The 11,899-nt window shown below is 46.6% G+C and overlaps 1 protein-coding gene across 1 annotated transcript; it reads left to right on the top strand.

The window, feature by feature from the left end:
• Window positions 9,694–10,469, top strand: LOC18773946 (probable mannitol dehydrogenase). The gene is made up of 2 exons (XM_020565839.1): window positions 9,694–10,062; window positions 10,422–10,469. The coding sequence occupies exons 1-2, from the start codon at window positions 9,694–9,696 to the stop codon at window positions 10,467–10,469; spliced, it is 417 nt and encodes a 138-aa protein (XP_020421428.1).

The following is an 11,899-nucleotide window of genomic DNA, read 5'->3' as shown; positions in this document are numbered from 1 at the left end:
TTTTAACACTTACTAAATTTCAAAAGAAAAAAATTAAAGGAATTCAAAAGTTAAAAACAGCTAAAAGAATTTAACAAATGTGAGAATCCTATTTATTTTGAGGAGGAGTTCCTTTTTGAAATTGGTACTCAGGTGACGAGGGATAAATTTAAATGCTATTTAGACATATAATAATATTCACACACTTTAAAACTTAACCAAATATAATTATGACTAGTCAACAACTAGTCATGAATTTGCTGACGTCAGCATTATGCCACTTACTCAGACAATAACACAAGCTAAATTTACCTGCGGGCTTGTCCAGGTTGATGAGCCCCACACCTTGCCCGAGCTTGTCCTTACACGCTGGCACTGTCACGCGGGCCTAAGCCCTCTCCTGTCCAGACTTCCCCTTGACGCTGGAAGTGCTCTAACGTGGCATTCTCTACTCACAATCATTCTGACATGGCTATCAACAACAGCTTTCTCTTTCATGGAAATTTATGATAATTTCCTGTTGTCATTGTTGTTTTTCACCAAAAATGCGTCAGCTCAGCAGCATGCACCAAACCCTGCTGCCGCATCCTCTCTATACAGACAGCGCATAAACTCCCTCATACTGCCACTTGGGAATACTGCTGCTTCTCAGACTGTCACTCGGTCACTACATCCATTATATATACTGATTAACACTAACATATAGTCTTGATGAACGAACAAGAGATAATACCGAAGCCGAATCAACGAAGACCCAATCGGCAAGACAATCGGGATACCGGTAAATTCTGCTGATACCATCAGCATAACAGCCATAATACGGAAGACTGTATAAGCCTAAGAAAAATTGTCGAACGGTTGATCAGAGAGGGGAAGCTAGATCAGTACATCGCCCGGCAGCCACCGGCGACGGTGCCGAATCCAATTCGGCAGATAAATATGATAAGCACTATCAGCGGTGGCCCCACCATCGCAGGAATGAGCAACTGTTCAATGAAGCAATACGTGCGCGCCGCACAATTTCCGCAGGCATTCGGCATAGAGGTGAATCGGCACCCTGAAATACTGAAAGTTCATTGGGAACCAATCACATTTTGCGAAGAGGAGGAAGAGGGCATCCTCTATCCCCACGACGACCCGATGATCATTCGAGCAGAAATTACCGACTACGATGTAGGACGGGTACTGATCGATACCGGAAGTTCCGTGAGCGTGATATTTGCCGAAGCTTTCCGAGAAATGAGGATAAAGGACAGCCAGGTCAACCGGCAGTTGACGCCTTTGTTAAGTTTCTCTGGGGACCTGGTCCAATCGGTCGGTAGTGTAAAACTACCAATTACCTTCGGCACCGCGCCAAGGAAAACGACAGTATACGATCAGTTCCTGATCGTTGATTGCCCGACTGCGTACAACGTTATAGTTGGACGGACGGCACTCACCAGGATCAAGGCACATCTTTCCCCCCACAGGCTATTGATGAAGTTCCCGACCCCCAACGGCACCGGGGCTGTCCGGGGAAATCAGCTAAGCGCGCGGACTTGCTACGCCACGGCCCTGAAGTCAACTTCTTTCCAACTCCCTGGCGAAACCATGTCTGTCCAAGGGGTACCGAACGGTACAGGACCAGTTGACGACCCAAGAGATGAGTCCCCGACTCCTCACACACAACCCGCCGAAGAACTGGAGAGGATAACCTTGAGCGAGGAGCAGCCCGATCGTCGGGTTAGAATCGGCACCAGACTCGCTCCTGCCCTCTGAACGCAATTCATAAATTTCTTGCGGAACCATTCGGAAGTATTCGCATGGTCCTACGAAGACATGCTCGGCATCGCCCCAGAGGTCATCAGCCATAAACTCAGCATCTCTCCCGCTTATAAGCCTGTAAGACAGAAGCGCCGTTAGTACGATACCGAGCGATACGAAGCCATGCGTAAGGAGGTTGACAAACTTCAAACTATCGGCTTCATCAGGGAGGCTACATATCCAGTATGGTTGGCAAATTAGGTAATGGTCCGAAAAACTACAGGCGGGTGGCGAATGTGCCAAGACTATACCGATATAAACAAGGCCTGCCCGAAGGACAGCTTTCCGTTGCCGAGGATAGACCAGCTCGTGGACGCCACCGCCGGACACGAACTGCTCAGCTTCATGGACGCCTATTCGGGATACAATCAGATATTCATGCACCCTCCCGACAGCGAACACACCGCCTTCATAACGGACAGAGGGTTGTACTGTTACAATGTCATGCCGTTCGGCCTGAAGAACGCAGGGGCAACATATTAGAGGCTTGTCAACAGAATTTTTGCCAAATACATCGGCAGCATCATGGAGGTTTACGTCGATGACATGTTGGTAAAGAGCAGAACTGCCGAAGAACATCTGCACAATTTGTCAATCATGTTCGGCATACTGAAAGACTACCAGATGAGGCTGAACCCGATGAAATGCGCCTTCGGTGTATCTTCCGGGAAATTCCTCGGATTCATGATTAGTCACAGGGGTATCGAAGCGAATCCCGAAGAAATAAAGACAATCATCGACATGGAGAGGCCGAAGACAATGAAGGACATTCAAAGCCTTACCGGACGCGTGGCAGCCTTGACTCGCTTCATATCCAAGGCCACCGACAAATGTGTACCGTTCTTTAAAGCCTTGAAAGGGGGCAAACGGAATATCATATGGACTGCCGAATGTGATAAAGCGTTTCAAGACTTAAAGGACTACATGAGCAAAGCACCCATTCTATCAAAACCACTACCTGGGGAGATTCTCTCCCTATACCTTTCGGTATCTAGCACTGCCGTCAGTTCGATATTGATTCGAAAACCACAAAAAGCAGATACTGATTTTCTATGTCAGTAAGGCACTCCAGAGTGCTGAACTTCGGTATCCCCCATTAGAGCAGCTTGCACTAGCCCTGGTGGTCTCGGCACGAAGACTTCGGCCATACTTCCAAGCACACGGGATCAAAGTTCTGACTAACCAACCGCTCCGGCAGGTGCTCCAAAAACCAGAGACTTCTGGCCGATTGATCAAGTAGGCGATCGAACTCGGAGAGTTCGATATACAATTCATGCCACGGCCCGCCGAAAAGGGTCAAGCCATTGCCGATTTCATCTCCGAGCTCACCCCATCAACAGCACAGGAGGTACCCGAGACCGGGTTGCCGGAGGAACTTGACACCGAACGCTTTGACACCTCAACTCCCGTATGGAGTTTGCACGTCGACGGCTCGGCAAACCAATAAGGGTGCGGAGCAGGCTTGGTACTGACAACACCGGATGGACTCAAGATCGAGTACGCCCTCCGATTCGACTTTCGAACCTCCAATAATGAAGCGGAATATGAGGCTCTCTTGGCCGGCCTTCGATTAGCCAAGAGCATGAATGCCAAACAAATCAGAATTCACAGCGACTCCCAGCTCATTGTGAACCAGGTAACGGCAGACTTCGCGGCCAGGGACGCCTTCATGCACGCCTACCTTTCGTCTACCCACCAGCTGCTCCAAAGCTTCCGAGCTTACAAGATCAAGCATCCCAGGAGCGAAAATAGCCATGCCGATGCATTGGCACGTCTGGCTTCGGCAATCAACGACAAAATCGGAAGAAAGGTGCCAGTGGAGATTCTTGCCCAACCGAGCACGGTAGCCTCCGAAACATGTACCGTACGGTACGAAGATACATGGATGTCTCCTATCTACTCGTACCTGACCAACGGCACCCTTCTAGAAGACAAGCCCCAGGCCCGAAAGCTTAGGTACCAATCAGCAAGGTACACCTTCATCAACGACGTCCTGTACAAACGTGGCTACACAACTCCATATCTCAAATGCCTTACGGCAGAACAGGGGGACTACGTCCTTTGGGAGATCCATAACAGTGTGTGCGGCGACCATTCCGGGTCTCGGTCACTTGCCCACAAAGCCTTCCGGCAGGGATACTTTTGGCCGACCATGCACCAGGACGCTAATTCGCTAGTGAAAAAGTGTGATAAATGCCAGCGTTTCGGTAGCATACCGCACATCCCTGCCGAACCTCTGACACAGATCGTGAGTCCTTGGCCTTTCTCACAATGGGGACTGGACTTGATCGGTCCGATGCCGCAGGGCAAAGGCCAGGTGAAATACGCAGTGGTTGTCGTCGACTATTTCATCAAATGGGTAGAAGCCGAACCTCTGGCAACCATAACGGCAGCAAGAGTGGAAGACTTCGTCTGGACTCACATTTGTTGCAGGTTCGGTATCCCGTATGCAATCGTTACCGACAACGGCAGGCAGTTCGATTCGGAACTCTTCAGGCAATTTTGCACCCGCCTAAAAATCAACTTGTTTTTCGCATCACCGGCCCATCCCCAGTCAAACGGTCAGGTGGAAGCAATAAACAAAATCATCAAGAAACTACTGAAACGGCAGTTGGACAAAGCCAAAGGAGCCTGGCCAGAAAAGCTTCCCGAAGCACTCTGGGCCATTCGGACATCTTACCGAACGTCCACGGGAGAGACCCCTTTCTCTTTGGCTTTCGGTTCGGAAGCCGTGGTGCTTGTGGAAATTGGCGAACCTTCCTACCGAACGGAAACCTTCGTACCGAACGGAAACCTTCGCACCGAAGCCGAATGAAGAAGCACTTTCTCTAAGTCTCGATCTTCTTGAAGAGCACCGGGCACGTGCCAACCTTTGGAATGAAGCCTACAAGCAACGTGTCTCTCGGTATTACGACTCTAGGGTCAAACACCGCTCATTCCGAATCGGAGACTGGGTCATGCGAAAGGTATCCCTAGCAATCAAGGATGCCACGGAAGGGACTCTCGGACCTTCCTGGGAAGGACCCTATGAGATCATCGGTATCCTTCGATCGGGAACCTACTGCCTAAGAGACTCCAACGGCAAGACCTTCGGTCATCCTTGGAACGTGGAACATCTCAAATACTATTTCAAGTAACCTAGCCTACGGTAGGACAAAGTTGTAACCTAGCCTACGGTAGGACAAAGTTGTAACCGATTGGAATGTATCTGCCCTTCGGCAGAGATTAATAAAATTGCTCTACTAGCCCACGGCTGCCAATAGTGGCAAGTTAACTTTCTAAGGCATCTTTATTAGCCTACGTCAATAAATGTTTTTCGAAATTGATACCCTACAGATTCCATCGAAACTTATCAATTTCGAAATGTCCCTTTAACGTTATAAATCCTATACCGAACCTTTCGGCAATAAGTACGATCGGCAATTGAAACAAACTCAGATTGTTCAAACAACAGTAGATAAAAACATGCATTTGAATTAAAGATGCCCTTGGCATCAATATGTTCAGTACATGAAATTAAGAAAAAAAAAACTAATACAACTATTACAAATACACGGCAGGGAGCCAAAAGATTCCTCGGCGGCGGCAGCCTCGGCAGAACCATAGCCTTCGGCAGCGTCCTCCCCCTCGTAGTCCTCGATCATTTCCTCAGTTATCCCTTCCGGTAGGGGGGGAGGGTCGGCGATGAAGTTCAGGTTCAGCTTTTACCAGGGTTGTACCGTTTGAATCGGTACAACAGGTCCGCCATCTCCGAGCCCACTTCCTTATCCAGGAGAACACTGAACTTTTCAGACGAGCGGTACCCCCGGATGGTTGACTGAACGGTAGCCTCGATCTTCGCAGCCTTGGCCCTCTCCGACTCCTCCAAGGCCACCTACACTGCCTCTTTGGCGGCCTCGGCATCCCTCGCTATCGCCAGCGCTGCCTCCAGGAGACCCCTCATCTCCTCCACCTTCTCCTCCGAAGCGAGAACCTGCCGTTCGGCAGACTCTTTCTCCTTCAGCAGGTGGGCATGCTCCTGGAGCGCTTTGCCAGCCTCGGCAACCTTGGCCCTACCGTCCTCGTACGCCTTCTTGGCACGCTCGGTAGCAGCAATGGCCCGCTTGACACAGAGTCACATGTCCATGGACGCCTGCAGAAAACAAACAAAGTCAGAAGCGTGCCCCACTTAAAAAAATAAAAGGACGAAGGAAGAAAGACAATCTTACCGAGGCCTGAAGCCGGAAGGCGCGTCCAGCCTCCTCCCGAAAAAACTTCTTCGGTAGTTCGTCGATCTCCGGCAGTTCCATCTGAGAGCCGAGGATCATATGGTTGACGAACTGGACCGTCTTCGCCGGGCAGGCAATGGTGACAGCCTCGGAAGGACCATCCTCGTCCTCCACCGCAAGGACGGCCCTCGGGACCTCCGACTGGCGAGGGCGCTTGGAGACTAGCTCGGCCTCCAGATCGACCGTCTCCACCGAGCCCGTCTCCGGCCGTTTGCCGACAGCCTTGGAAGCAGCGTTTTCCATACCCATCCGCCTCGGTGCGGAGTTCTCATCTCTGACCCGCCTTGCCACAGGCTCGGCACCCAGCTGCCGCATACGATCGGCGAGAGTCTGATCCTCAGGATCCGCCACCGCCTGCCGAGCGGAAGCCTCTTCGGGCAACCTCTTTTTCTTCTTGCCCTCCAGGCCCATCGTAAGGCGCCTCCTGGAGGACTCGTTCATCTTCTTCGCCTCGGCAGCCTTCCTGGCGTCCGTCACTGGTCAAAAGCTTTTGGTCAATCGGCAGACAAAAGCAATACACGAAAAAAAAAAGAGGAAAGATATACTTATTCTCGGCAGGGTTGATGAGGCCGGCTCTGACGAGGTTGTCGGTGAAGAGGAAGCGTGGGTAAACTCGCTCGGCAGCGGGTACTCTCAGCCTCACTCTGTCGAGCTGCCGGATCTCACTCTGCTTAGGGCTCGGCTGCTTGAGTTTACCTATCAGAAGAAGGAAAATTAGTAAAATAAAACAAGAAAAAAGAAGAGAGAAGAGAAGTCAGCCTATCAATCGGTATTTCAGAAACCTACCGGCAATCTGAAATGTCTTGGGGACGGGAACCGGGGGGGTGTTCCCGATGGCGATTCCTAATCGCCAGAGAACAGCACCCGCCGATTCCTCCACGACTTTTGATAAGTCGGCACCGAGCTGATGAAGTGCCCCCGCTCAGAAGCCTTCAGGCAGTTCACCTGAACCCAGCCGCCATGATCGGCGCTCTTGGACTTGGTAATGCTGTATAAGTATGAGAACTGCTCGTAGGAAGGCTCCCCCTCCTCGGCAATCCCGAACGCAGCAATTACCTCTATCAAGGCCACCCAGAAGTTGGGGTTTTACTGGCCAGGAGCATACCCGATCTGGGCAAGGATCTTCTGTACGGCAGGTTGCAACGGCAACCGAACCCCTTGCTGAAGAACATCGGTGAAGAAGGTCACTTCGCCGTTTGCTGGGTCACTGAGGGACTCGACAGGGCTCGGTATCCTCATCTTCACCGAGGCCGGAATGAGGTACCCGGCCTAATGCGAACCTTACTAAGAGGAAATTTGATTTGGGCTCACGAAAGTTCGTCATACACTCTGGCACGAGTCACGATCGACGTGCCACACCAAGCAAATGTGTAACTTGTCACGCTAAGAGTTGTAGCAAGCCTATAAAATGCACCGGCTTTATGAACCCATGCTAATTATCCCACCAAGCGCCTTTTTGACTCGACCATAGTCCTTTACAATACGATGAAATCCGCGCATGAGCACACCAATCGACATGTCATGCGAATTGCTAAGTGGGTTGTGGTATGGATGGTAATGAGTATATGAGGCCCATTGATGAGCCAAGAAATGGAAGTTTTGGGCTACCTAGGAGCCCCAAAACTCGAGCTCATTTCTTGAGCCCAAATATGTGGGTAAGCATAAAAGACATAAAAAGGTAGTCCATTACTTTAGAAAATTGGTTCATCACATTAATAAAAATTGTCCATCACTTTAAGAAGTTGGCACATTCCCTTAGTAGACTAACCCATCACCCTAGGAATGCCCAAATGACCAAGAAAATATCTGAAAGTCTCCAGCACGTGGTTGGAGGCCAAAACCACGACAAAGTCCAAGGGTTGCCCATGTATGTAGACTGCTGGGAGACTCCAACACGTGGCCAAAGCAAACCTCAAGGTAGATCATTCAAAAAACCAAAGGATATTAGCGCGTGTAGGTTGTTAGGAGAAAAAGCACCATTTAGACCAACGCCCTTACCCATTTGATTTCTCCCACTAGCTCTTGCCATGAAATATAGGAGGAAAGAAGGTGAAGTAATAGCCAAAGATAGGAGATAGCCACTGGAACAGCTGCATGAAGGCTCTAGAGCTCCCAAAAATCTTGTCTATGTGTGTTTGGACTGAGAAGGATTTCACAAAAATAAGGATGAATCGAAGGAGGAAAAGAGAAAGGGAAGAGAAGACTTGGCAGATTGAGGAGGAACCAGCTAGGGTTTCTTGGGAAGAAGGAGCTTCCAGCCCCTATAAAAAAAAAGGCATCTCCTACCTATCATCACACATGTAACATCCCACATCGACCAACGGAAAGGGGGTAATGTGCCTTATATGTACATGCTCACTTCTATCTAGCACGAGGCCTTTTGGGAGCTCACTAACTTCGGAGTCATGGGAACTCTGAAGTTAAGTGAGTTGGGGCTAAAGCAATCTCAGGATGGGTGACCCACTGGGAAGTTGTCCGTGAGTTCCCAGAAACAAAACCGTGAGGCCAGAGAGGATGGCCTAAAACGGACAATATCGTGCTCTGGCAGAGCTGATCTCAAGATGTGACAATTAAGGGGGTGGATTGTAAAATCCCACATCAACCAACGGAGATGGGGTGATGTGCCTTATATGTAAATGCCCACCTCCATCTAGCACGAGGCCTTTTGGGAGCTTACTGGCTTCAGAGTCATGGAACTCCGAAGTTAAGGGAGTTGGGGCTAGAGCAATCCCAGGATGGGTGACGCATTGGGAAGTTGCCGTGAGTTCCCAAAAACAAAACCGTGAGGGCAGAGAAGGTGGCCCAAAACAGACAATATTGTGTTCCGGCAGAGCCGATCTCGAGATGTGACAATTAAGGGGGGTAAATTGTAACATCCCACATCAACCAAAGGAGATGGGTGATGTGCCTTATATGTAAATGCCCACCTCCATCTAGCACGAGGCCTTTTGGGAGTTCACTAGCTTCGGAGTCATGAGAACTCCGAAGTTAAGCGAGTTGGGGCTAGAGCAATCCTAAGATAGGTGACCCACTAGGAAGTTGCCCATGAGTTCCCAGAAACTAACCGTGAGGGTAGAGAGGGTGGCCCAAAATGGACAATATAGTTCTCCGGCAGAGCCGATCTCTGGATGTGATAATTAAGGGGGATGGATTGTAACATCCCACATCAACCAACGGAGAGGGGGTGATGTGCCTTATATGTAAATGCCCACCTCCATCTAGCACGAGGTCTTTTAGGAGCTCACTGGCTTTGGAGTCATGGGAACTCCGAAGTTAAGCGAGTTGGGGCTAGAGCAATTCCAAGATGGGTGACCCACTAAGAAGTTGCTCATGAGTTACCAGAAACAAAACTGTGAGGGCAGAGAGGGTGGCTCAAAGCGGACAATATCGTGCTACGGCGGAGTCGATCCCGGGATGTGACAACACACATCCAGAGAGAGCAAGCATCACCTCTCATCCTTGAACTCAGACACAAGGACAGATCCATCTAATTGCTCTTTACAACAACCCAGGCCCATCCATAGTTGCCGAAAAGAAAAAGCCCCTACAACCTTTTATTATTATTTACATTGCAAATTTATTGGAATAATATATCAATCAATACAAAAGATTGTAAATTTATTGAAATGATATACATTGCAAAATGTTATGGACCTTCAATGGACATCATGAAGATGGTTCAAGAGCCTTTGGTGGGTATTCAGATAACATGGTTGTCGAAGAGAGCTATGCAATCCTAATCCCAAATGGTTTGGCATTAGCTGGTACTACCCCATTGTTGTGTGCCGGGATCACCGCATACAGCCCCCTGAAATATTTTGGACTCTCAAAGCTTGACAGACACTTGGGCGTGCCCGAGTTTGGTGGCGTTGGTCACATGGCTGTGAAGTTTGCCAAAGCTTTTGGAGCGAAGGTCACTGTGATAAGTTCCTCTCCAAGTAAGAAGAAAGAAGCAGTGGAAAGGCTTGGTGCTGATTCTTTTTTGGTCAGTCATAATCAGGAGCAACTAGAGGTAATTATTAAGTATTAATTTTTCATTTTACTGTCATCATCGGGTAATTATAGTCACGTGGTATAAACACAATACAAGCTATAACCACAACTAATTTTTCTAATCATGAAGACGTTGCATTATAGCTTTGTTATCAATACAAGTAAAAACATCTCAAAAAAAGTTCAACAATAATACACACCGATACAAAAGAACTATATATATATATATATATATATATATATAGTCTCCTTCTTTTGAGGGACACTTTATAAGGTTCCCTACAAAAAAAATTTCAATGATCCAAACCGCCTAATCAATCTAATTCTTGGATTTTCATATATTAAATTATGGATTTTAATGTAAATTTTGCCCCTCAGAGACAATGCCTCGGTGTAGCAAAGTTGTATGGCGGCCTACCCTCCTGAATACAATAACTTATGACCCTCATCTGTATACACTCGCAATGTACTTAGATCAAATAAACAACTCAAATCTTTCTCCTGATAAAAGAAAACAAATTGGAGAAAAGTGCCAACGTTGCTCCAACGTTTTTCTCATACTCTAAAATAAGGCTTTTTATAGTTGGTTGCTTCTCAAAGGCATTAAACCAATTGTAATAAAGAACATTAAAAGTTCTGCCCATTTTTCAGAAATTAATAGCTATAAAAATTTTAAGTTAGTTGGCAAAACCAATATAGCAAATGCAAAACAGAAATTGGTCAACCAAAACTGACACAAGTAATTTTTGGACTCAAATATTTAAATGCCAACGGTATGGAAATGATATTAAGAGTCTCGATATCTTGGACCACAGGAGTTCAAGAGATTGTGGTCACTCACCGTTGATATTAATCCAATGGTTCAAAAAAGTTTCTTAAAAGGAGTGCAAGAGTGAGTGAACCGTTGAATTTACATCCAACGGTGGGTGACCACAAATCTCTTGGACTTCTGTAGTTCAAGAGATCAGGACTGTGATATTAAAAGCAATTATAAGACCACAGTAATAACACAAAATTAAAACCCAATCAAATAGATATTAACACATATAATATAATATCTAATGGTTCAAAAAAGTTTCTTAAAAGGAGTGCAAGAGTGAGTGAACCGTTGAATTTACATCCAACGGTAAGTGACCACAAATCTCTTGGACTCCTGTAGTTCAAAAGATCAGGACTGTGATATTAAAAGCAATTATAAGACCACAGCAATAACACAAAATTAAAACCCAATCAAATAGATATTAACACATATAATATAATAAATTCATAACTGTATAATTCATATATATAATAAATACATAAAATAATTTCAGTTTTAAATAGATAAACAAACCAAACAATTTGGAAAATTCAATTCAACATAATTAAGTAATAAAATTTCTTTTTGTATTTTGAAATACTCGCAAAAATTACTAGAAGAAGAACAAAAATAACAAGCAACAGAGCAAGAAAATTACAGAACACATAAATACAACCAAACTAGAGCCAATCCAATCCTCACTTAGATGCGAAACACATAAATTCTTAAAATTTCAATTTTCAATAATCCCAAACAACTATTTATCAATATTGCAAATTGAGATTTGAAAAAGCTTGTTCAATGGTTGAAATTATAGTTGGTTGTTTGGGATTTGAAAAAGCTAGACGGCAGCATCATCCTCTTTGGTACCACATATCTATTAGAAGAAGAGCTGGAAAGGATATAATTTCTGCTTGATTTTGGTACTATTTTCTTTTTCTACTTTTTATAGAAGAAACGGAAACGTTATTGTGAAGCAAATTACAAGAACAAAAATGATCTATCGTAAGGGGAAGTATCATACTACTACCAGGAATAACTAACATGCATCTTGAAA

The sequence above is a fragment of the Prunus persica genome, chromosome G6 (assembly GCF_000346465.2).
Source record: "Prunus persica cultivar Lovell chromosome G6, Prunus_persica_NCBIv2, whole genome shotgun sequence".
Lineage (NCBI taxonomy): Eukaryota > Viridiplantae > Streptophyta > Magnoliopsida > Rosales > Rosaceae > Prunus > Prunus persica.
The sequence above is the reverse complement of the archived record's forward strand: the minus strand, read 5'-3'. Positions and strand labels throughout refer to the sequence as shown.

Coding starts and splice junctions, on each gene's coding strand:
- LOC18773946 (XM_020565839.1), top strand. CDS start 9,694: ATGTTATGGACCTTCAATGGACATCATGAAGATGGTTCAAGAGCCTTT. Junction 10,063..10,421: donor ATAATCAGGAGCAACTAGAG/GTAATTATTAAG, acceptor TTTGCCCCTCAG/AGACAATGCCTCGGTGTAGC.